This window comes from Toxotes jaculatrix, chromosome 1 (assembly GCF_017976425.1).
Source record: "Toxotes jaculatrix isolate fToxJac2 chromosome 1, fToxJac2.pri, whole genome shotgun sequence".
NCBI lineage: Eukaryota > Metazoa > Chordata > Actinopteri > Toxotidae > Toxotes > Toxotes jaculatrix.
Genome location: NC_054394.1, coordinates 13,390,038 through 13,417,500, shown reverse-complemented (window position 1 = coordinate 13,417,500; position 27,463 = coordinate 13,390,038). Strand labels below are relative to the sequence as shown.

General features: G+C 41.1%; 1 protein-coding gene across 2 annotated transcripts in view; it reads right to left on the bottom strand.

The window, feature by feature from the left end:
• esrrga (estrogen-related receptor gamma a) overlaps window positions 1-27,463 on the bottom strand; it is a 60,276-nt gene that overhangs the window by 13,456 nt on the left and 19,357 nt on the right. The window contains exons 4-5 of one of the 2 annotated variants that reach the window (XM_041044292.1): window positions 17,304-17,414; window positions 14,311-14,493 (exon numbers count right to left, since the gene is read on the bottom strand). In XM_041044292.1, coding sequence (XP_040900226.1) covers window positions 14,311-14,493; window positions 17,304-17,414 — 294 coding nt within the window. The remainder of the gene's footprint in view (window positions 1-14,310; window positions 14,494-17,303; window positions 17,415-27,463) is intronic. The other variant, XM_041044300.1, reaches the window with a different exon arrangement.

Sequence of the window (27,463 nt, the reverse complement as noted above, 5' to 3'; positions counted from 1 at the left end):
CTCACACTAAGCACAGTTAGGGGAACTGGATGTGTACTGAAGGGGGAGAGCCTGGCCTAGAGTTTGACATTTCAGCAAATGAGTAAAAAGCACAAATTGTAATACTATTGCAGACAATGTTGAAGTGCAAGAAATGTGTAATAGACAAAAAATGAAAAATGTTTGCTTTGACATAATGTACAAAATCTTTTATGCGGAGGTATTTAGAAGGTGTCATGAGAACTGTGTTGTGAACCGTTTTGTGATTGTTTAGTTGCTCATCGCAGGTGAGAAGAGAATAGTGGATTGTCTATGTGCAGCATGTACACGTATTGTGTTCTGCAGGGGACAGATTTAAGTCTACTGGCCCACTGAGATAGAGATTGCATTAGGACACGTGAAGTTTCCAACAGTTACCAGCACATCGCTGCCCTGCGTGTGTGTGTGTGTATGTGTGTTTGTTCTGTATACACACTCTGTTATGGGGCTCCAGTGCTCTCTCTCTCATACCACTTTCTGTACGTGTTTGTGTTAAAATTTGTGTTAGTGTGCACATTGTTGCATGCTGTGCAATGCAAGTGCTCCCTTGTGATGTTTTCTTGAGTGTGTGTTTGTGTGTGCCTGCACATCTCAAACTGTTTCCTACCATACGGCCAGACGCCGGCCCAAATGAACACGGACCCCCTGTGATGGCTTTGGCCAAGCTGAAACAACACACACAAGAAAAAACGCACAGGACAAGCACACTGGCAAATGCTGTCACACACACACATGAACACACATCCACCAGCTGACCCAATTACACAGAGATGCGCAACGAGATGGAAACAAATCTACCCAGAGAACCAGCTAATTTAGAAGGGCTTAGAGACACACACACCCACTTACACACACACATACATACATACAAGCGTATAGTCACTTAAATTCTAAAATACATCATGTCAAGTGGAGATGAAACTATATTAAATCACATAATAATGCAAATCACAAATTAACTTTGTCTTTCACTGACAGAAAAATACTGCTGTTCTATCAAAGCACACAATGTGCTTGTGTGTGTGTGTTTTTGTGTGTGTGAGTGTGTGTGTGTGTGTGTGTGAAGAGATGAACAGAAGAGAATTACTCTCCATTTCTATCCTTTCTTTTGAATTGCTACTCATCATTAGAAATATGTCCACATCCACATTTGTGCTCATGTGGCAAATTTGTCTTTCTGTGTTCTTTAACAGTTATTTAAATCCAGGAGATGAATAAAGATTGAAGAGACTCAGGGGCACGGACATAGTGGTTATGTTAACTGACACTTCTCAGCTGGGTAACATGTATAATTTCAAACCAGCTGCAGACAATCATGAACTTTAGGTGAGTAAGAAGAATCATCCTGTTTTGAACAGCAAGTCTCTGCACACAGTGGATAATAAACCACAAAACAGCACCATCACTCAGTCTACTTTTGTTTGTATGAACAAAGCAAAGTTGCTTTCCACTATTGCTGTCACTCCTGTCTGGTCAAGTTTTGGTCAGTTTTTTTTATGTGCCAACGTCAAATTGAAATATTTTCCCTAAGTCAACAAAAGTGAGAATGGAATCCCCCAAGTCTCACCACTTTCCTGTAAAACACTGTAGCATGACCAATTTTTATCGCTGCTCAGGTTTTTAATCTAAAATAGTCTTGTTGAATACTGGTTAGGTTTTGACTATGGTAACTGGTTGACTCCACTGCATCTGCATTTGAGTTACTTTAAATGAATAACTGACATATTTTTGTACAAAATACAAAATGGATTTGGTATATGAACACGTGTTCACACACAATCACACCTCATCACCTTCACCTTCATCCTCCCTCATATTGTTGGCTAAAAGATCTTTTTGTCTATTTCTTTCTCCTTCCACCTTCCCCCGCTCTCTCCCCCACCACATCCCCCCTTTTTCTCTGGGCGGCCTCCGGGAGAGTAGAGCAGTCATAGGGTTGCGGTAGCCTCTAATCAGTGTGAACAGCCAGCTAATTACCAAACCCTCAGCCCTGCCTGACTGTTAATTGCATACATTAGACACCATCAGCAGCACTGCAAGATTAACACTTAAAATCTTCCCATTGCTGTAGTGGGGATGAGTGTTCTGCGAGGGAGTGTGTATGTGTGCGTTTGTGTGTGTCTGTGTGTGTGTGTAAAAGAGAGAGAGAGGTGGAGGATTGTGTGCCATATTCCCTGTGTGTATGTGTGTGGTGTGTGCTGGCTCTGTGGTTGCGGTTGCTAATATTTAACACTTAATTAGACCCAAAACGGAGACGCAGTAACACAGAGGTAGCTGTCGAGTGTTATAGCTGTCGCTGTGGTGAGGTTGCTTGGGTGGGGGCAGCCGGTCGTTGAGGGCAACCCCAAGTCTCTGTGGAGACGACAGATGGAGTGACATTAAGAGCATTGCAGTGGAGCTATTTCAAATAATAAAATATCAATATTTACATTTTAATTACCCACTTCTAGCACCACCAGGGCCGTGTCAAGGAGCTTGTGGATGAAAATGTGTGTTTTTGAGTGTGTGGACACGTGCCACTGCCAGCTCCGCTGGGGATATATCTTCTTAACTCAATACAGAGTCAAGAGCTCTGCTCAGGGCACAATGGTCGACTGTTCTTGAGAATTTCTTGGTGGAATAAACACTGTGTACAGCTAATATCTCAGCTGATTTCCAACATTATTTTTATCTTGTCTTTGTCTTTCACTCAGTTCATCAGTCTTCCTCTCATCCTCTACCTCTGCATCCTGCCCTTTCCTCCGACAATACAATGCTGATGCAGGCAGGAATGACCACTCTGTGTGTGTGTGTGTGTGTGAGCATGTGGAGGTGTGCGCAAATCTGTCAAGGGAATTAACCATGTGTTCACACAACTGAGAGGCTTATACACACCAACTCTCTCTGTTTGTCTCTCTCTGACAAACACACACACACAGACAGACAGACAAACATCTATCTATCTATCTATCTATCTATCTATCTATCTATCTATCTATCTATCTATCTATCTATCTATCTATCTATCTATCTATCTATTTTTCTAGTTCCCAGTTTGTTCAATTAACTTTGTTGTGACAGTCTATTGATCCCTTGACATTCTTTGTTGTCACATTTATTTTACACTGTCACAACAAGTAAGTAAGTAAGGAATGGGCATGAGACAAAATCTTTTTTTAAAGCACTATTGATGTGTGAATAGAAACTTGCTGATTGTGGCTTTAAAACAAAACCCAACAGTCCCTGTCCAGGCCTGGTGTCTGAATATGAGATTATAAGGTTGTGTTGATTCTATCTTCCTAATCCCCCGTAGCTTTCCATAGAGAGAGAACTGCAGAAACTCCACAGGGATTAATTTACCATTCACAGATTAGAGATATCGTCTCCAATATCATCGTCCAGGACAAGCATCGAGAGGAAGGGCTCAACAATCGGCGCAATAAGGAGAGAGAGAGAGAGAAGGGGAGCAGAGAAAACGAGGCAAAGAGAGAGAGAGAGAGAGAGAGAGAGAGAGAGAGACAGACTGAAAGAAAGACAGAGATGAAAACAAATGGACACAGAGAAACAGCCTTCTCTCCTACAGCATCATGCCTTAATGTCCTAGCTCGAAGACAAGAACATTAGACCTCATTCCACCTCCTCATCTGGGCCTGAAAAAGCCTGGGCTGAAAATCTTAATTAATTGTCCAATAGTGCTGCGGGGTCATTATGCATTGCAATAAAGAAGCGTGTAATTATGAGATTTAACAGCCATTACCAAGGCCAGGAACTCATATGTCATCATCAGCAACCAAGCCAATGGTTTGGTAAGGCAGTGTGTGTGGCTTGATGGACAGCATGGGCACACACAAAATGCACACATTTGTATGTGTACATACTGTAATGTTGGTATATGGTGATTAGACACAGTATATAAGAGAGAAATATGTCTGATCTCATGTAGGCAAACAAATATTTGCAGTATGTACTGTACATGTGCACAAATTGAAGAAAGCACACACACACACACACACACACACACACACACACACACCCATCAGTCTGACCCAGACAATAAGGCAGCCAGCTGTGATAGCAGCCTGCAGATGAAACATCCCATCAAGATTAAATAGACACAGAAATACACACATTATTACTTCTGTGAGTGTGTTTTTGGAGTGTGTATGTGAATGCACAGAGAAGCACTGAGACCACAGACCGTGGCCCTTTGCCACATAGCAGGTGGCATGTGACACACTTGTATAAGGATGAAGTGCTGTGTACAAACACGCGCACAATGTACACCACTGAGAAAGTGCTCAAGCAGTCCCACATCCAGTAAGCAGCAGTAAGCAAGAAAGAAAACACGTTCAGGTGGACACATGACAATTAAAACTGAATTTGAAAATGAGAAAGTGAAAAGACAAACGTGAAGAGTGTGGTATACCAAACAGACTAACATATGTATATGTTAGTCATGTATATATATATATTATATAAATGTTTTTGTTTTGTGTTTTGTGTGCACAGGCCATGAGTCGTCCCCAGCTGGTGACAGGCACACTCCAATCCTATTTTCCCACCTGCTTATTCCCTGATGGAAAGGATGAATCATCTGGACTGTTATTTAAGAACGATGGATGGTAGATGGGCGAGAGGGAGAAGTATTAGAAATGGGGAAAATGGAGGAGGGAACAGGAGAGCAGGAGGAGCATCAGGCAGGAAGCAGAAGTGAGGGGTGAAGAGAAGCAAGTAGGTAAGGAGCAATGCTAGGGGGAGAAACTGAGGGGCCGAATAATAAAAAGAGAAAAGATATAGATAAAAGGGAGAAAAGAGAAGGTACAGACGGAAACAGTGAGGAAAGGTAGATAGATACGTAGCAAAAGAGTGAGTATGTGGAGAGAGAGAGAGAGAAAGAGAATAACTATTTCATGCCTGTCTGTGAACTTTGCATGAACCGACAGAAATAATGTGATGCCATGACAAGCCTGTCCCTCCTTCCACAAGATTTGCTGCATGCATAGGAGTGTGATATCTGTGTGTGAATCCCTGTATGTGTGTGAAGTCTTTATATTGCTTTTAGTATGTGTGTGTGCGTGTGTGTGTGTATGTGTGTGTACATGTGCGCTCCAACAGATAGAATAGGATGATGATGATTTGAAATGGAGTTTGGCCTGTGCGTAATTATGATCATCTATCTTTATGCCCCGCCAGCATATCATATCATATCACATCACATCATCTCTCTCTCTCTCTCTCTCTCTCTCTCTCTCTCTCTCTCTCTCTCTCTCTCTCCCAGGCACACACACACACACATACACACAAACACAAAAGCAAATTGAAAGTAGTAAAAGCTGACTGTTTGCTAGTGATGACTTAGATGATGATGGGCTCAGATGGTGTGCTGATTTATTTGTTACTGCTCATCTGATGTCACATATTATAAAACTGTGCATGTCTGTGTATGTGGTGTGCATCTGTGCACACTGCGTGTTGTATGTGTGTGTTAAGAAGTGTATATTTTGTGTGTGTCTGTGCGTATGATACACTATATGTGTTTGTGTATGCAGGCTTGTGTGCATGCCTATGTATGCCGCTTCTCTCTGGAGTGTGTTTGTGTGTGTGTGTGTGTGTGTGTGTGTGTGTGTGACAAACATTATTTGATGCAGATTAGACAGTGTACTCAGATTGCAGGCTGTGTCTCAAAGGCTGATAGACAAATTTGATTTGCTAATGTAATCACACTAATAAGAAAAACAGCAAAGGGCTGCTGAGTGTAAATCTCACAACTTCAATATTTGTGTTTTTTTAACTTTTACTTGAAATGAAGCACATCTACCCAATGAATGACTTTCATGACTTTTTTTTAATTTAGAAATTAGAATCAAATTATTAAAATTACTTTTAATGACAGGCTGTAATCTGATCAGAGAAAAGCAGATTTTCATCAGACATCACTTTTAAAATCAGTGTACGCCTTAATATACTAATATTTCATTCACTTGTTCAGGGTGCTGAACTCAGTAAACATACTGTTGGTGATATGAATGACATTTCCTTCATGCACACCACTTCACTACTACAGGCCACCACTATTGTTTAAGTGACTTCTGTGTTTTCTGTTTTTTCATTTTGAATTCAGCTGTGATATGGTGTGACACAGGCAGATACGGTGACAGTGACAGCTGGCACCGTGTGTGAAGCAAGTTTGTGTGTGCATGTGTGTGTCGGTCTGTATGATGTGTCAGATTGCTCTACTCTCAAGGCATAAGGTGTGTGTCACCACCTAGGTGTGACCTGATAGAGGTAATACCAGTGTCTGTGGGGATGTAGGTATGTGTTGAGTTTGTGTACAAAACATTGTGTGTTTTTAAAGTAGGCACCTAAAGCTGTGTGTGATGGAGTGTCACTGTAGGTACATCGTCATGGAAACACTGTCAACATGGTGATGACAAAACAAACACAGGGCAGCGGACAGACAGGATAGTCAACACAGACTGAACGTGCCCTCAGAGACTGAATGTGTAGGTCCATTTTGTTTGTGTGTGTGTGTGTGTGTGGTCAAAACATCAAACGTGGCATAAATTACTTCTTTTATAGAACCAGCATCAAAACATACAGGAAATAAACTGATATTATATCTTTCTGTCTGTCTGTATTATTAATTAATTAATTAATTAATTAATTGTAATATACTGTAGATAGGTGTTGCATCCTGTAGTGACTACATCGGTACATCAGAGTATATTCATGCCAAAAATGAAGAAGGAAAACATTTTCCCTTCTCTATTTCATCATATTGATGAAATGCTTCCAGTACCCACAGGCTTAATCCAATAAAGAAAGCCCAACTTAATCCAAACATTAAGCTCAGATATCAAATATTCTTTTCCTACTTTGATTTCATCAATATTTGTTTTCATCAGCAAACAGGGGTGTGTTTGTTTGTGTGGGCTGCAAGACTAAATCACGCTGGTGATGTGCTGGAAAATAAGATATCTCTTATGCACCAATGTGGACAATGAAACAGCACACACACTCACACATATGCAAACACACGCACTTGAAACCAAGACATCACCCTCTAAATGTGTTATGCAGCTCAGGGATGAGATGAAATGGAAATCTAACACAGCCAACAGAGCTCAGAGAAAATCAACAGTAACTGGAAACACACACGATGATACATACTAGAGAGCACATGAGAAAAAATTGACTATGGGAATGAATTAAATCAAATTCTAAATCTATATCATGTCCCAATAAAGCCATACTTATGAGTTGAATCTCATTAGAATATGGAAAAGGCAGTCAGTAATATCACATCAAAGAAGACAGAGTGCTGTCAGTTATGTTTCTTATTTATTAACATCCCTGAAATAACTGTAACGACCATGTCATAAAAGTAACCTTCTGAAAAAAGTAGATGCAAATATCTGAAAATTCGGTGCAATTCATTGTAATTTTCTTTAGGACTTCGCACTGTTAAACCTCATTTTAACTTCTCAACCTTTTGCTGACAAATCTTTTACCTCGGCATGTTAAAAACAAACTGATCAGTTCAATCTTAGTGTATACTTTTAAGCAATAAAATATGCAAGCTTTTCGGTTTGTTTATATGTTTGCTTGGAAACTGCAACGTAACTGTCTATTCACTGGGCTGTGTGCTTGCGTCAATGTAAATGTACTGTATGTTTGTGTGTTGTGTTTGTGTGTTAAGGAGGCACCCAGCATGCTGTGACTGTCAAGGTGAACTAGCCTTAGCAGACAGAATGGGGGCAAAGCTGCTTGGGCGTCTGTGTGTGTGTCTTTCCATGTACGCGTCTTCATGAGGTTTCGTGTACACCCGTACCTAGACTGGACATTTTATTGTAGATGATAATGGCTTTGAGAGGGAGACACAGTGAAAGATGAAGAAGGGTAAGTACAATGACGACTGCAGAGGGAGGGAAGAAATTAGGATATGAGGAGGCAATGTTGTGTCATAAGTTTCATGCCAACAAAGCTCATTGATTCAACAACTGCAAAAGAACTGTATGTGTGTTTGTGTGTGCGCGCGCGTGTGTGTGTGTTTGTGTGAGTGGTGGCGGAGGGATGTTTCTCTTCTGATTTACTGCTCTCTGACCAAAAGCCCAACAACCTCTTTGCTGATTGATGACATCACCAGACTTAATGAGGAGGGCTGTAGAGTGACATCACCACCAGTCTGCACTTTTACATTCCTTTCTCAACACACACACACACACACACACACACACACACAAGCAGTGCTGTTCTGCATCTCTTGAAGCTCACTGTGAAGTGTTATAATGTGTGTCAGTGTTCATTTAGTCAGCCGCATTTTGAGAGTCAAGGCTGTAAGTGTCTGCGTATCTGTGCACATGTGCGTGTACGCAGTGGTTCCCCTTGGCTGCTGAGACTCAACATTTGATTTGCTAAAAGGAGCAGGACACTTCTATTAATCAATATTTGCTGACTGACTGGCTGTCTTTCAGGCTGATTGACTGGTTGTGTAGTTACTTGGCTGTCTGATTGGCTAGCTTAACTGACTGACCGTCTGGCAGCCTGAATGGCTAACTGCTTGTTTGGTTGACTAAATCTCTAAGTGAAAACCATTTATAACATGACCAACAGACAGAGCACAGCAGAGGGAAAGATTAGGGAAAACTTTGCTTATTGGGTGCTTCACTGAGTATGCTGTGATGTACCAATGTTAATAAAAAGACTGTCATTGTTTCAAAATCTAGAATTGAACTTGGACTCAATAAACATTGACCACTGTATCTGTATCCAACAGGCAGAACCAGAGAGAAAGACAGTGATGATGGCTGGTTGTGGGGGTGAGAGAAGAGGGGGGGATGGGGGATGTGGGAGGGGACAAGGGTTGAGAGATGAGGTTGACTTGATAATGAAGAGGTTAAGGATACTACAGAGAGAGAGGGGGTGGGGGGTCAGGTCACAGAGATGGTGAAAAGGAGGGAGAGACGGAAGGAGACAGAGGTAGAGAGAGAGAAAGAGAGAGGTCAGAAGAGAGGTTGAAGAGGTGGGGAATATTTAACCAAGGGGTCAGAATAGTATTGTGTTAAAGGCTCTGTAGGAGTATCTAGTTTATACTGAGGCTCTCTCCCTTCACCCTAATACATTTAGTTTTACATCTCATTCTCCTTCAACTCTTTTCCCTTGTCATTCTCCACCACATGCAGAATAATGGATATAACGTTGTAATAAATCATCTCTCAATGTGTATAAGAATCAAATAATATATAACATAAAATAGGAATCATAAAATGGGAAAATAAAAAATGGACTAAAGAAAGAAATAGCAGAAGATCATACTGTTTCTTCTTGAATGTACAATCGCAATTCTGGTTAGCATTACTTTTGTTGACCAGTAGTTCATTATGATGCCTGAGCATCATAATAATAGGACCTAAGATTGAGCCTTGAGGAACTCCACATGTAGTATGTATGAAGAGTTTCCATTAGTACTTGTGGTTTCCTCCTTGCTAGGAAGAAACTCTGATCATTACTTGCTCAATCCTCTGGAGAAAGGAAGAGAGAGACACTCTACCATGTGCATTATTTCCTCATGAGGTGTTTTAAAATATCTATAAAATATTTGGGCTGTCAGACATGTCCTCCCGATTTAACCAATGGAAGGATTGCTCTGTGTAAACCAAATCTCATATCAAGTCAAATTTCAATAAAATATAATATCACTGCTGTTTGGAAATTGGTCTATGAGAAGACTTGTCATCCTTGAAGGCCTGTAGACTGAATTTTACATTGTGTTGCATGATGCAAAACAAGAGGCTGACTTCCCAAAGCAGAACTAAAGTAAAACAGTGGAAACATACTGTCAGCATGTTTACTATGTTCACCAAAATTAAAAAACCATGACAGAAGCAAAGACTAAGCTGGTGCTGACAATCACAGTCACTGACATGAGACAGACATTACCAGTCATCTGGACCCCCCATGCTCATCCCCAAATCCAGACAGAGCATGAGGAAGAAAGAGAGAAGAAATGATAAAGAGACTAATAACTGAGTGAATGAGAACAGACAAATGGAGCGAAGCATGCAGAACATGAAGCAAGAGGACTTCCCTCTTCACCTACTATCCCATCACTACCACCACCCAAAACCCCTCTCCCGTATCTCCATAAAGACTGATTAAATGAATGGACAGACAGTAACCCCCCTACCCCCCACCTCCCTTCCCCATTTTTACAGCTCAATCATACCACGTTACTGCCAACACATAGACCGCTTATCCTGAGTGTCAAAATTGAAAGGGGAACGAAAGAAAAAGAGGGAGAAAGACTGTAAGAAAAGAAAGAGCAAGTAAGAAGAGATAGGGAAGCAAGAGAATAGTAGAGGGGAAGTGGGGGGCGGCCTGAGAGCAATTTCTTTCTTGAATAAAGAAAGAACGGGGGAGGGGGTTGTAAAAAAGCACTAATGGCAAGGCCCCTGGTTCTGGTAAAATAGACTGTGTTATAGGTTCTGGCTCTCATTCGTTGATTCATTCATTTGTTCGTTCTCTGCTCTTTCGTCAAGTCAAGTGCTCGCCTGTCTGTCTTTCCCTTTGTGTCCGCGAGTCTAGATAAGAGCTGCTAGCATGAGTGCCTGGTAGTCATTTAGTTATTATGGAGGGGGAGAGAAAGAGAGAGACAGAGAGAGAGAGAGACTAATTCTACAGACAGATAAATGGCTCATTTTGAATGGCCTTTCTTTCTTTTAATTCACTCTCTCATTCGCTCCTGTTTAAATATTTGCTGTTCTTCTCCTCCTCCTTTCACCTGACTACTCATCCTCAAACACACACACACACACACAAGCATACATACATAGACACACAAACACACAGACACACACGCTTATGACATGCAGCCTAATTTGCAACTAGAGTTGGCTCTTTGAGAGCTATTAAAATGAGATCTTCTCTTCACTAATCCATATTGTTGGATGATAAGGCCCTCCACACCCATTGAATAGATGCTCCTATGACACATCCACATACCTGCAGTTTCCTCAGTGAGACCGCTTACTGCTCACATAGTTTTACATATTTACTCTGTATGTAAACAAATGTGTATGTACAGGGGGTCACTCGTCTATGTGTCGCCCACAGTTTGAGTCAGCAAAAACAGTTTCTAATTCTTTTCCGTGTTTATGTGTTTGCATGCATACACACGTGCTTCATCTCTTTCAAACACACGTGCAAGTGTGAGGCGCACATGTGTGATAGTGTCCCATTCCTTGTGGGATACCAAGAGACACACACTGTGACTGAAACCTCATTTTCCTCTCCTAATGACATATCAAATGTTTGCATATAGGCCATATCAGTATGGAAATGAGCGTATACACACGGACACACACATACGCACACTGGGCTTTAGAATAAAGGAACCAATCAAAGAGATATGTGTGCATATATGTGTGTGTGTTGTCACAAGTCTCTAAGGTTGGGCGACTCTGTGTGTCAAACATGACTAGCAACACACACACAGACACACACACACACAGACACGAACACACGTACCCTAGCCTTGTTATCCGGGGGCCTGTCTTGCAGGCAGCCTCTCTAACGCTGAGTGATGTTTAAATTAGTTTACAATTTAGCCTCCTCGCTATCCGCAGACGGCTCTTAACTCAGTGTGTGTATGTGATGCGTTTTTGTGTGTGTGTTTGTGCGTGTGTGAGCGTAACAAATTGTTGCCAGTACGGCAGACATCTAATGACTTCAAATTAGCTGCCTGGCGCTCGCCTTGACACGTTGTTACCACTGTTAGCAGCCTGTGTGTGTGCTGTGTGTGTGTGTGTGTACGCAGCGCTGCGCAGCCATATCATGGAGCATAAATTGGCTTCACCTCTCCTCTCTTTGCCTCTTTTTTCTCTTTGTCTCTCTGTCTCTCTCCATCAATTTGATTAAAAAAATTACTGTACCATGGCGAGCAAAGACGTGTGCATGTGTGTGTTCACATGTACACCCTGCGCATAGTCATCTCACACACACACACACACACACACACACTTAACAAAAAGGTTAACAGGTCTATTCTATTCTGTTCTATTCAAGACTTAAGTCATTGAAGACGCCTTACTGTTTGTACTGTTTGCCTTTTGTGAGTGTGTGAGTGTGTGCTTGTGTAAGAGGCTGATAAAGAATGCTGAGGAGTCGTATTTCTTTCTGACAATCCTTTCCACCCTGAGTGAACAGTAGATCACTTTGTGTGTGTACATGTATGTGTGCGTGTGTGTTTGTGTGTGAGTATTACATCGGTGTTCAGTGTTGTAAACAGTGAGGATTTCATAAGGTGCTCACATCACACACACATGCACGTACACACACACACACACACACACACACTCTAGGAAGATGAAGAGTTCTATCTTTCTCTGTGAGCAGTGGATTGCCTTTCTCGTTCATCTAATCACGCCATCTTCTCTCCTCCGCCAAGCAATCGTTGCGCTTCACTCCCTGCACACAGAAAGCCGCACACACATACACACACAAAACATGCACACACTCAGCCCAGCACATAACCGGGCTAACTCAGTCCACTCACTTGTAAAAGTAGTGAGAGAAAAAAAAAGCCTAATGCAAAACAATAGAATAAATTTACATAACGTGTATGTTGGTGTGTATATTATTATGCTTGTGTCTGTGAGTTTTCTTTGTGTATGTTTCTTGTGGATGTAGAGTGGAGGGGGGGTGAGAAAAGGGGTCACAGGGAGATTAGAGGAAAGGAGATCGTACTGGCATGAGGCTATATATTGTTTTGAAAGAGAAAAATAAATATTCAAAGAGCTATACTTGGTATATGGATCAATATATATGTCTGCTTACTGTCCATATAGCAGCACATAGATCAATACACTAACAAGAAGTAATATATATTCCCATCTCTCTTTCTCTCTCTCTTTTCATCTCTTTTTTCCTCTTCCTCTCTGTTATTTTCACATTTATTGATATGATATAATACATATCATTTGGAAACCCTGCTATCCAATGCCATTGACTTTATTGTTTTATTTATGCAGCACGACTGAGTGGCATTTATGTGTCTAATCTGGTATTTCCCCCTTTTCTCTTGCAGCCCCCTATACTGTTTGAGCAATCACAACATGGGGTAATTCTATTCTATTCTATTCTATTCTATTCTATTCTATAACCATATTTCCTGTCGACAATGGGACTAACCTTTGTGCTAATCTGTGTTAATCTGAGACACTGCTCTTCCCTCAACCCTGCTGTCACAGCAGGATCCCTCACTAAAACCAAACCCAGATTATAGTTTTCATTTCATCCTCTCATCTTGTTCCCTGTCTTCCTCTTTGTTTTAAGCTTCTATGAGAATATGCATTTGCCACATTTTGTTTTCCTGGGCTCTGCCATTTGTTTAATTTTCTGATCGTGTATTCCAGATCTAATTTTTAACAGATTAAGAGAGAAAAGGGGTAATTTTAAGAAGATTAGATGTTCTTCTGTTTTTGGTGCTGAACTTATTTTAAATAATATGTCAACACTGTCGCCAAACTAAAATTTTTAATTTACACTCATGACTTAAAGCCACAAGAAGGAAGCGTCACATGACTGATGGGTAAATGTATAGTTCTGAACAGACAATGAACACCCAGTAATGCAGTCTATTGTATATTTGTATGACCCTTTTGTGACTGTGACTTTTAATACCAGCACATTTAGTAGTTCAACAGTAGGCTGTGGTCTCAAAAGGGCTGTGGAGGATATGCGGTACAGTGACTGCAGGTAAGGACTTACTCACGAAAACACATGCAAACCCAAACACACACACACACACACACACACACACACACACACACACACACACACACACACACACACACACACACACACACACACACACACACACACACACGTCGAAGGTAAGGGGATTGGACTCCACGGTTCAGAAGGTCATAATTTCTGTGTGTGTCTATGTGAGGGATAGCAGTGAGGGCGTTTGGTTGGTCAGTTGGAGGAGTCAATAGTTCACACTGTCTGAGTGCAAGGATTAGGGTGAAAGGTCACACCTTAGCTCCAGGTGTATGTGTGTTCACATTATGTAAGTGTGCCTCAACAGCATCTGGAGCAGCTGATTCTAAATTTATACTCTGTCAATGCGCACAGCATGTGTGTTTGTGTGTCTATACTGTATGTCTATAGGTCTGTGTGGGTGTGCACATGAAACCTTCTATACCGTGTAATTGAAAAAAAAAGTATATATTTACTCTTTCTGTGTGAAAGGATTTCAACATGGAGTAAGGTCAGGTTCAGTGTGAAAGTCAGCAATTTTTTTTTTCCTACCTGGGATATGTTTGGCCCAGCCGATGTTGACCACCAGCTCTCTGTCCGCCAGGTCACAAAGTGTAGTCAGGGCCTTGATGTCGCTGTCTGGTACTGTTGGGTCAGGCATGGCATAAATCTTCTCTGGCTCGGCCACCAGCAGGTGAGAGACGATTTTGTTATCTGCAAGGCAGCCAAAGGCAACTGACATGACCACCAGACAAGGAGAAAGACACAGAGACAGAGAGATGGTGAATTTTTGCCGTATTAGGCTACAAGCTGTTCCACACCAATCCGGTGCAAAAAATGTGAAAGGTCATATGCAAAGTCCCTGATAACATGGCCTGCTAGGTAACACACATTTAGAGGTATTTCCTCATGTAGCAAAAAAGCAGCTGACACTGACCATTGGACAAAAACAAAGAAACGCATATATTGCATAAAATGAACAGTACATTTCAGTATACTGCATATTATACAGTACACTAATTGCAATGCAAAGTGAATATGTGAAGTACATTTGAAGAAACACCTGAAAGAATGTTAGGCTGTGAAAAAACGAAATATAATTAAACCTTTAAAACTGTCAAAACGTCATAACGTCATAATGTTAGAAGTAATGTATATAAGTCATAAAAGTAAAATTTTGACCTTATCTGGTAAGTTAATTTTACAGGTAGTATTATACAGTTTTCTGGAGTGCACTGTCAGTTTTATAAAGATTTCATTAAAATATGCAGTGGGAACAAGATCTAATGAGAAGATGCTTGATTACAAATGCTTTGTAATGTCATGTGGAATTTCAACAATCATGAACAAGATAATTGGATAATCTGATTCCAGTAATTTGTCAGGACTCGACATGAAAATGCACTTGACAAAAGATCAAAAATTTATTGAAATGGTTCCAGATTAGGAGATGCTCCAAGGTGTGATTAAAGGTGATTACTGCTGGTAATTCAGGGTGCCCAAAATGTTGCATTTTGTATCACAGCCTTAAGAAGCTTCGCTGATACATACAGAGGGAAAAGATAATACTGAAAGCCAAACAGCTCAGCTGGTAATAGTGACATGTGGTGATGAGATCTCTATGGCCCATTAGTAACAGACTGATACCCTGCTTCCAAATTAATCCACTGACTAATCAAGCATGGGAATAATAACAGAGGATAGAGGAGCAAGAGAGGAATGAGGGATAGAGGAAGAGAGACAGAGACAGATAAGCGATGAAAAAATGGTAGAAGACAGACAGGTAGAAATAGAGCCACGGACAGATTGTAAAAGACAGACAGGAAGAGTCGAGAGAGAGCGACAGCTAGATAGAGATAAACAGTGAGAGGGAGTGAAACAGAGTTGGGGGGATGAGTTGTGTATTGATCTAACACTCTCCACCCCCAAATCGGTTACACACACACACACACACACACACACACACACACACACACACACACACACACACACACACATTTGTACATATATATATATATATATATATATATATATCCTTTCCATCCTCTTCCTTCTAGCTCCAGCTCCAGGGTCGTTTGAGCCCAACCAATCCCAGTCACACTGCAGTATCTGTGGGTAAATCTTTTTTAATGTTTCCCTAATTAGAATCAATGGAAGCCCATTTCCAAACCCTGGGCTATTGTTCTGTTCTCACACAATCAATGGCGACGCTGAGGCTAGGGATTGGGCTACAGATAGATAGGCTGTGAGCGTGCATCTGAGAGAGAGAGACAGAGGGACAGAAAGATTTTTGTGTGTGTATTGACTGTGATAGAGAGAGAAGGAAAAAGAGAGATGTAGGAAGTCTATGTCAACCCTATATTTTTTGGTTTTCAAATGTAGGTTTGTTTGTATGCAAGACAGAGGATTCACAAATACTCTGTGTTAGGGAAAAGATTCAATTTAGGGATTATTAACTATTTGGAGTAGTCACTTGTGACTCAATTACATGACTCATGTTCATACTCTCCTAAAAAACATGATAAATGCTTGATAAAAGTAATGATAGGCCTAAAGAGTTAAATATTGTTACACGCATGCATTATAAACACACACAGAGTGTACAGACACTCACATCATCCCATCATTTCAATGATTAGTAGTGCAGAAGTCCCGATAAGCTGTCGTGCAGCCATTCAGCATATTGGCCTAAAGCAGAATATGCTCCAGCTTTAAGCAAAATGGGCTTTGGGGACCAAGCTGCTAAACACTGCTCAATCTGCACTGTGTGTGTGTGTGTGTGTGTGTGTGTGTTATGTGTGTGAGCAGACGGTTAGCTAGAGAGCTAACTCTAGTTTGATGTGGTTGCCAGATTGGATTTAATCCGGATTAGGGTTTTGGCTAGTCCCCCCTTCCTTCCTTCCTTCCTTCCTCTCTCTGTCTCTCTCTCTCTGTCTCTCCCTTCCTCCCCTTCCCTCTCTCTCCCTCTCTGAGAAACCTTCTCATTTAAGTTTAGTCACGCCATCTCTCTCTCTCTCTCTCTCTCTCTCTCTCTCTCTCTCTCTCTCTCTCTCTCTCTCCTGCAGTCTCCCCGTCACTCTCACTCACTCTCTCCCTTGTTAATTTTTCAATCATCAGTCTTTGGCTGTGGTTTTTATTCTTTAAAAAAACGCAGCCAATCCAGCCGGAGCTAAATGAATACCTTTATAGTGAAATATTACACATATAAAATGTTATGACCCCAAACTGGTAGCAGTAGACACAGGGAGATAAACTTGGTCCCAAACAGATGGGCTTCTCACTACCCTGTGTCTATTTATGTGTGGGCGTTTGTGTGTCTGTGTGTGTGTGTTTCAGGGTTTTTACTGTCCAACTGTCTCCATTAGGATAGAAACTAATGGAAAGGAAGCCCTTTGTACCTCTGGTCTCTAAACAACGACTCCTGGCTATTACATGGACACAGCCTGTTCACAGTCATACAATATGCTTGGCTAGGAGTATTTTATGTTTATTTCTGGAAGATTTGACTTGTGTGCGGTCCTGTGTTTGTTTGTGTGTGCTCTTACATGGCTTCTTGGGGGGTAGAGCCAGCTGTGGGTTCAGGTATGGACTGTTGTCCGCATCTATCCGGCGTTTATACTTCTGTCTCCCACCACGAACCCTGTCCAGACGAACACCTGCAAGAAATGACAGAGAACAGAAGTATGTGTCAAAACATTGTGTGCGAAACTTTGAGTCTTTTTGACTACATAACGACAAAACAAGAAAAATAAAAAACCTATCATGCTTTTTGTGCATATCTGTATGTGAAGAGAGCATGGACATGAAGGGAAAGAAATGAAAACGTGTGGAATGGAGGAAGGTTACGTATGGCACATGAGTGTGAAGTGGTGATAACTGTGCTGCTTCGGTAGTGCATGCATGCGTGTATGTGTGCGTCCTTTATATATGCAGGCACGTTTATGTTACTCTCAAAGCGTGCTAACCTCACTTGCCTCTTTTATTCTCCAACCACAAATTTATAGGGACACCATCTGAGTAAAAGGCCTCTCTCTCACTTTGTCTCTCTGGGTTTCTGACTCTTTTCCTGTCTCTTGCCCAATCTCTGTCTCTCTCTGTCTCGTTAATTAATTGACACAAAGGACTCCTAATTTAATTAGGCCTATCTCTTAGGGGATTGGATGTTACCGTGGTTACCACTTAAAGATGGATAAGGAAGACAGAGGTGTCATGTACCCTGGAGGAGGAGAGGAGAGGAGGAATCTAAAAAGGCTATCAAATGAACCCTGAGCTATTATTTTGTATGTAACAGAAATGAAATTATTTGTAAAGGAGATGCAAAATGGCTTTTGCAGAATGGCTGCAGAGAGAACTGCCTCTCTTACTCCATTTATATCTACTAGTAATTTTCAAGTATTAATCTGACTTCTTGTAGAATGAATGAAATTATGTTTCATGCTACACTATGTTGGTTTGACTATATTTAACCTGTACCATGTAAATTAAAGCTTTTTGAAATCCTGATTTGGTGTAATCAGGCTTATCTTTCTCAGCAAAAACTCCTCTCAGGCACTCAGGAAGAGATTCACTTTACATTAACGCAACCAGTAAAAGCCAGTGAGGCTGAACAGACATCAGAGAACCATCTATAGCAACTTTGTCAACAGACCATCTAGGGAAAGAAGAAAGAAAATTTTGAACATGCTGATTGAGTGAGTGAAGTGAGAAGTAGAAGTGAGAGGGGAGGCAAAGGTGTATGGAAGTATGGAATTAGAAGGATTGGTTCTTGGATTTTATGCTTTCTGTTTTAAAGTTACTGTAACTGCAAATGTTTAAGTTAGGGGGCAAGCTGGCTGGTTGGTTTAAGAAGTCCCTGAGTAAGTGATAGGAAACCAAAAACAATATCAACAGCAACAATGACTGATCTGACACAGAGTGCATTTAAAAAGGATTTGATTTAAATGTAGCGACACAGAGAAAAAGAAGGAGAGGAGGGCCAAAGTAATGAGACAGCAAGAGAGGGATCTGCTCGCACACAGAGACTAAAGTCCTCTGAAAAATGTGCTGACCAAGTGCAAGGCCACACACCTAAGAGACATTACAGAAATATTTCCTATTGGCAACTAAGAAAAAAAAAACATGTTTGTGCATTAGGCATTAATTTGGAAGTGGTTATAACTGCATGCTGTTTTGTTTGTGTTTTCTACATGTGTACATTTTGGTGACCACTTTTATTCAAAACATCTTATAGTCACATGAGTGAACATGTTTTTCTAAGGAAATATAGTCATTTAGAAACCTCTAACTAACCCAAGCAGCGTTCTACTCAGTGAACTGAACATGACAAGCATCTGTGTGTGTGTGTCTGTGTGTGCGCGTGTGTGTGAGTACACTTGAGATGGAGATAGGTAGACAGAAGGGCTGACAGTCCAGGTACAGTGGGGGGGCCAGTGTCAGCAAACGGTCAAGAAACTCTTAACACCAGGGGGTACAAACCCACTCACACATTCACACTCTGTCTACGTTTCTCTAACACACACCCTCACGTACTGTTTGGGTAAGCCCTGACAAGCAGCTTGCTCACTCACTACCTGGGTCAGTGGCTGGTCAGATGAGGGGATGGAGACAGAGAGAAAGCAGAAATGTTAGAAAAGGTAGAGAGCCACAGAAGCAAGGGAAAGGCTAGATGTTTAGATAGGGCAGATGAGTACAGACTGAATGAAAGATCAACAGGCAGATGGATAAAGATTACAGGTTACAGATACAGGTCTCAGTGATGTGGCACGTACATGGCAAATTCAGTGACCAATTCATTTATACAACTTGATGCAGGTATCAAAAAGCTATTTTGGGAAAACTTGTCAATTTCGCTTGTCTGCACTGCCTATACTGAGGTAATGCTTGTGTGTCTGTTCATTCCTCGTTGCTTTTTGCTACATCTGGAACCTGCAAATAAATAAAAAGTGGTGATAAAAATATTTCTGTGTTTAATTGAGCTACTTTTTGAGCATATATTATCAACTGAGAATGACAGACACAGACACACTCCTACTTGTAGCTTTTGTAAGTGTATAGTACTATCAAATTAAATGTGGCATTTTGCTACTGCTGCCTTTTGGCTCATACCAGAGGTTCAGATACTGATACAGATACTGTCAGGATCTGTACATTTTTGTCTGTTTGCAATGTCAAAAGTGCAAACCTCTTTTGTCTTTTGCATAATAAAGTAATTCACCTGCTTTTCAATGTAAACAACAAACCACTGAGTGTGGAAGAGCCTGACAGGCTTTGCAGTGACAGTGTTGTTTACTCATTAAAATGAATATGAATAAAATGAAGATTATAACTAACTTTACTGATGTTAAAGGATTCTATGTGTGGCAAGTTTCAAGAAGCTGATAGTGTATGACAAATTCTTGCATACAAAACAAGTATACACACACGTTTTCTCTACTGCACACAAACTCTTGCATGCAGACTCTTAATTTTCTCTTTTCTTTATACCTAAAAGACCAGTTCTGTGCTGAGCTCACTTCATAAAGAGCCCTCTCTAACTACCTCATCTATTTTCCACCAAATTAACTCTCTCCCAGCGCTGATTAATGATCAAATCTAAATGAATCAAATTAAAAATTGAAAATTATATTTCCAAAGCCCACAAAAAAGAGACAGGAAGAGGCTAGGGGGAGAGTGAGAGTGCTCTACCTCCTTTTTAACAAATGAGCCTTCAAATCATAAAGAATGGGCAAGAGGAGAGAGGAGGGAAGAAATGAGGAGAGGAGAAAGGAGGAAAGGGGTTGAGGGAGAGGAAATGTAAGGATCAGAAAAAAATGTAAAAAAAATGTAAAGAGGAAAAAGAATAGGCAAGGGAAGAACAGAATAATTGAACAGGGAATGGGTAAGGAGTGGAATAAAAAGACAAGAGAAAAGAAATAAAATTTAGATAGAAATGATAAAAGGCATTAATGGAAGATTATGGTAAAAGAAAGAGAAGAAAAAAGAGAACAGAGGAGAAAAGAGTAGAGCATAGGTTGTGAAATAAAGTGGAGAAGGGGAGTGGTAAGTAATGGATGGGCTAGTAAACAATAGAAGAAAGGAGAATGAGGAAAAAAGTAAAATGAGAGAGAGAGAAGGAGGGATGAAGTGAGGGCTAATAAAAGGAAATGAGACAGGAACAGAATAATGAGAGGAAGAGAAAGATCCATGAAAGAAAAGAAGAAGAAATCCACAGAGGTTAAACCCCTTAATTATACGCTTTAATTATTATGTCAACTAACAGTACACCTCTGCTCAGTCTACTGCTTCTACCCACTCACAGATACATATCTCAGAATTAACATTTTTTATTTTACATGTAAAATGCATTTGATGACATTCTACTTTACCTGTTTTCATTCACACTTGTATAAATATTGTACCACTTCTGTCACATGTTGTACATACATCATATCATGTGCACACACGCCAAGATGAACGCATACACTCGGTGACAGTGATGAAGGTGAATCATTCCTATCGTGGTAATATTGCTGTCTGTCAATAGCACGATCTGCACTGATCACATCAGCATAGATTTTACACCACACTGGCGTCACTCTGTGTGTGTGTGTGTGCGTGCATGCGTGCGTTCTTGAACACTTGAAGGATTGCGAGTGGAATGCCTTTGACACCTAAGTGGTTTTGAAGAGAGAACCTGCAAGCATGGAAAGAGAGAGGAAAAGAGGAATGGATTGATTTCAGATGGTCAATGATATGATAAGAGAATGAGGGGATGAAAGAGGGCGAGAAGTGTGGGACAGAGTGGAGAGAGGAGTAGGAAGACAAATAAAATTTGATCACAGCAGAGAGAAAGAGCGATGACAAAAAGCACAAGAGGGAGAAAGCATTTAAAGAGGCAGAGCCTAGGAAACAGTGAGAGGAAGTGAGAGAGAAGGAGAGGAGTAGTTTTATGGTAATTGAAGTTGTAACAGGGTTGAAATCTCTCTTCTACCTTCCACCAGTTTATCACCTTATGTTTCTCTGTGTGTGTATTTGTGTGTGTGTTCAAACGAAGTGTTGGTGTAATAACATAAAGAGTTTTCCTATGTGGGTTTAAGAACTCATGGGCAAGTAGATTGGATAAGACAACAGACCCATTTAAATCTAATATGTGTATGTGTGCATGCGTGTGTATATCTGTATATCTACTGCATACAAGAAAGACAAAGAAATATGTGAGGTAAAGAAAAAAGTTATACTGTATGTAGCGCAAAAACAAACAAAAAAAATAGTGGTTAGTTCAGATTGTGAAGAAACTGTGTGTGTGTGTGTTGTTTCACATTGGTAAATGTTTGTATGTTCCAAACAAAAAACAAAAAACAAAACAAAACACAAAGCTCAATGAAAGAAAAAGAAATAAAGAGAGCATGAGAGCAGGGTGGAGGGGAAGGTTAAGAGGAAAGTGTGTATGGTGTCATGCAGTGACGTTTGTTTAGACCAGAACAGATCAGAACAGCACTGCCTGAGGCAGCGGGCAGGTGGCTGTCACTGGTGTGTGAATGGGCATGTGTGTGAGACCGCGTGTTAAAAAAAAGTGTTGCTTTTTCCGCACTATTGCCGATTTTTTCCTTTAAAGCCATGTCTATGAAAAACACTGCGTGCGATAAAAGCACAGCACTGTCGAATGCATCAATTTTATAAAGTAAAATCTTCTGTTAAATAACCAGATACTCACAGACGGTTTAATTTGAGCAGTTAGACACTAAAACACACAACTACGATCCATCTCACTCCTTGTCCTCCCATCTCTGGTATCTGAATGTGTCTGGATGTGGTTTCTTCCTGCCACATTCCCTTACTTCTCCTTTCCTCTCAAGACAAACAGAAAGAAAGTGTATGTGAAAGGGAGCGGACCACTTAGGCAGATCTCTCGTCACAGTATTTCCATTATCGCTCCTTTCTGGCTGGTGTGCAACCAGATGCCACTCACACACACACACACACACACGCACACACACACACACACACATGCTCACACAAACATTCACACACACACACACACACACACTCAGGACAGACGCTACAGGGCCAGATTTAGCTACAAGTTTCCCATGGGGGGACACCAGACGCCACCAGTTGTCTGGTGCTCCCCTCCTCTGTTTCGCCGACCTCGCCTCTTGTCTCCTCCCCTCTCCCTATCACTCGCTCTCTCCTCCTCAAGACATCCTCTACTTTCATTTCTTCTTCTACTATTAATTTACCTATTATCTATTGTTCTCTAAACCACTTGCTCTTTGTCATGTTTAAAGAAGTGTGTCCTTTTGGACAGACAAATTGTCTTTGAATTTTATAAGTAAATGCGTATTGGCCGTTGTTTTGATTGTGGTGTGTATGACTGCATGTGTGCGGAGCAATGAGACTGGATACCAGCAGTCAGGATCATTGAGCTATAAGGAGCTATGACACACACCACCAGCTGTATACACACACCAAACACATACACACACACAAACACAAGCACCAACATTCACACAGACTGGGGCCTTCCACCCGATCTCACTCATTAGGTCTTAGAGGCCGTGGGGAGCACGGCCGAAGTTGGCACGAGCTGTTAGTGTGTGTGTGTGTGTATGTGTGTGTGTGTGTGTGTGTGCATGTGTGGGGCAGCGTGCCAAGGTTTATATTTGCAGTCCATGGACTTTTCTCTCTAGTAGTCCACCATCTGAATCCAGCTGGCCATTTATGGCATTACAGAGATGGAGGCTTTGGTTTTGGATTCAACACATTTGGTCTGTTTAACCACGATTCATCAGACATGCCATCATCAAAGCTGCTCTGTTGTAAGGGAGCAAATCTGTCAGTATGACCATATGTAGAGTATACATGCATACTGAATATTGCTGGCTCCTGGAATGTGTGCCTCTGCCAAAGTCTTTCATGTTCAAATGTCTGATCCGTGTTTTGTATTCTGTACATGACATTTCCACGAATTAGTACTGATGTTGAATATATTATGTCTGTCTTGCCTTGCCATTTGTGAATAAACCGAAATAACTGTGACAGCTACAATGTTATTACTTTAGCTTGTTTTTTTTTAAACTTGTCAAATAAATAAAGTCAAATTAAAATGTACTTTCTGAGATTTTCATCATTTTTCATTAAATCTTTTACCTGCAATTATACCCCTGCTCTCTCACTCCCCTCTCCCCTCTCTCTAATCAGATTTAAGCCCCACCCCTGTGACCTTTCGGTCTTCAGCTGACGCATCATTATGACCTCATTAAAAATGGACAGACAGCCATTGCCAGAGGGGAAGTTCTCATAATATAGTCAGGCCTTTTAATTGCCTTGCTCCAGAAATTAGCTGCTACATATTGGTGGGTGGGTGCCCCATGTTCATTCCTTCCTTCAGTTTACCCCCTGCTCGTTTACTCCTTTCCTCTTTCCTCTCCTCTCTTCTTTCCTCTCCTCCTCACAGTGGAGGGTGAGAAAATCCAATATTCCACACAGACGAGGCTGAGTGTGTGTATGTGTGTATTCACATCAGGTGTGTGTTTAAGAGAACATGTAAACAAACGGTTCCACTCTGAGTTGGTTTACTGACCCTCTGGCCTCTTGTTCTCCCCTCTCTCTCTGTCACACACACACACACACACACACACACTTCTTGCTACCTCACTTGCTCTTCATCTCACCCTCTCTGTCTCCCAGGGCGACAAAGCTAATTTGAGGCAGATCTTGCCCTAAGGGGTAAACTACAGCATCCACACACACACACATGCACACACAACTCTATGCCCTCCACCACACTCCCTCTCCACCCTTCCCACTTTATCTTCACCTTTCTCCCGTGAGCTAGCCCCTGACAACCACAGTTAGCTCTGATGCTAACTGATCTAGCCACTTACCATTATCATCTATTCAATTCTGCTGCAATGATGTTTACACCCAGACGCGCAGCATGAAATACAGTAGGCAGTGGTCTCAAATGTTATATGTGCAAAAGACTTTTAGTTCAGAGTGATAACATGGTTCACCAGGTAGTACAACACTGTCTTTTGTCATATTGTACATTGCTCTTTACAAAGATATATGTTATTATTAATCCATTGTAAAATGCCATTTAAGACAGTGAACCAAACAGCTGCATTTGGTAAATTAGTATTTTTGAAAAGGTTGTCTCTTTTAAGAAACTCATCTTCTTTGCTGGCGAAACAAAAATATCTTGAAGGATGAAATAATCCACGAGCTTTTGAAGATTTCGAATAAAAAATGCTGATGTATTAAATCACCAATAATTTCCAGACTAGACATCTTAGCAAAGTGAAATAAAAAAATACTTTTTACTTGATTTGTCTTAATAATTCAAGGGGATGTCTGCAGAGATATTAAGTGTATCTGGAGCATGCACTAGTTCTTTAAAAATGGCAGGATATCCTATTTTATACATACATACATACATTTATACACCTCCAGCAGAATAAAGCAAAGGTGAAGAAATGTGTTTAGCTCTTTTATATAGCTGTTGATCTTTTTCAAATTTCCCATGGGTTCAAAAAGAGTGAAAATGAGAAAATATAAGAAAATGGATGTATCAATTTTCCAAATGACCCTTATTCATATGTAGAGCGGGACCCCCTGTATTAAATTCACACCCAGTACAACAAATGGGGTGGCTGTGGTCTGTCATGTTGATGTATATATATGTAGGCCTAGGTGTGTGTGCATGTGTGAGTGCTTGTGTGCATGATATATGTGTGTGGAGCAGGGAGGCAGTGGCAACAAAAGGCAGCTATTTGTTTGCCTGCTCAGGACAGAAACCAGCAAACACATATCCATCAGCTACATAGCCACGTGTGCACAGACACACATACACAGACAGTACATGTCTTTGCAATAAAATAAGTGATTCAAAGTGGTTTAGTGGGGAAACAACAACCCCAAAAATTGTAAGACTTCCTTAATCCACAGCACAGACACCTTTTCTGTTGTTTTCCATTGTCTTTCCAAGCTTCCCTATCACTAACCGCTAAACAAAATCTAGGTAAAAATGTGTTTAAAAGTGTTGTGTTAAAAGGAAACAATCAATAAAAATATTCTCCTGTAACTGACAGCTTTGTTTGGACTTTATCGACAAGGGCTGTGTGTGGTTTCCGTGTTGAGTAGGAGGCTGCAGTCTAAGCTGTGTGAACTGTTGGAGCTGCCAATAATACATGCACTTACACGTGTGTGTGTGTGTGTGTGTGTGTGTGTTTGTGGCCACACACTTATACAAGAGACAAAACAGGAGATGAGACATGGGTTCTGCCTATGTCAGATCAACTGGGAGAACAAATGCTACGACAGCAGCTTGTTGGGAAAGTGTGTGTGTGAGAGAAAAACAGGAGAGAGAGAGAGAGAGACAGAGATATGAACATGCTTTTGCAGTGGTTGTCGAAGGTGATGGGGAGACAAGAGTTGTATGAATTTTGTGTCAGTGTGTGTGTTTAAGTGTCTGAAGTACTGAAGCTCATGGTGAAAACTTTTCTTATCTTATTATGCTCCCTTTTACTGAAATCTGTTGATTGAAAATTTGAGAGAAATTTTTGAAGACACTGACAAGCGTCAGCCAAGTGAACATTTTGGCACAGTGTAAATTTCTGGCACCAGATTTCAATCTTATTTCATTTTTAGTCCTTTTATTACAATAAATATCAGTTTTATTTAGAATTTAAGTGATTAGATTTTTGAAGGTGTTTGTGTATCATTTCATCAAAGTTATTTTCAAAGCTGTATCTGTTACTCAGTCATGTTTGAAAACGTGGTATTATGCATGTGGTCAACCCATAAAGCCTCTGAATCAACAGCTCATTGTGTTATCAACATTGCCACGGTTATGTTATCTATTGTTAGGGTCTTCATATAATGATGTTTGAGTGGGTGACAAACTGCAGCTATGGTGCCATCTTGCCAACAGGATACAGAGAACAGTGAAGTGAAGAGAACGGATAGATGAAAGGCAGAAGAGAAGCAACACAAACAATACAATAATACTGAGTGGGAGAATTGGAGAGATGAAGACAGGAATGGATGGAGGGAGGGCCGGCAGGCGTCAGCAGAGGCACGCTCCCTGACCACTGTAAGGAAGGGGGCGTAGGCCAGGTCTCCCATCAATTACAACCTTGACCCTCCTCTCTTCTCCTTTCTCTCTCTCACACACTTTCTGCTTCATTCAACCATCCTCCCCCTGCCTCTCATCCTCCCCTGGTCCCTCTCCTCTGCTCCTATAAATCAATCTCTTCTCCCTCCCTTCCTCCCTCCCTGCCCCCTAGTTTTCCCCCACCTTCCCCCTCCAACTGTGGCTCTCTCTCTATCAGCCCTCGTCTTCATCCCTCGCCACTCCTCTCCCACCTTTCATCGTTGGAAGTGCAGTGGGAGTAGAAAGGTCAAAGGTGGGAAGACGAGAGGGAGCAAAAGAGACAGAGGCAACGAGGGAGTGTAAAAATGAGAGAGTGAGTGTATTTAATCAAAGTGGTGTGGGGGCAGATAATATCTATTGTTTTTTTCTTTTCTCCCTTTGTTTTTTTTAATCTTTCTCGCCACTGAACAACTGCTGAGTTTGGGGGTCGCAATTATTCTGTAATTTTTACCTCCACCTTAGATGAAGTAAACCAAGAACGTAGTTAGCTTCTGGAAGTGGCCTCTCAGAAACTATTGTATGTAACTTGTGTACGTGGAAGTAAAAGGTGAACACACGCAGATAAAGAAG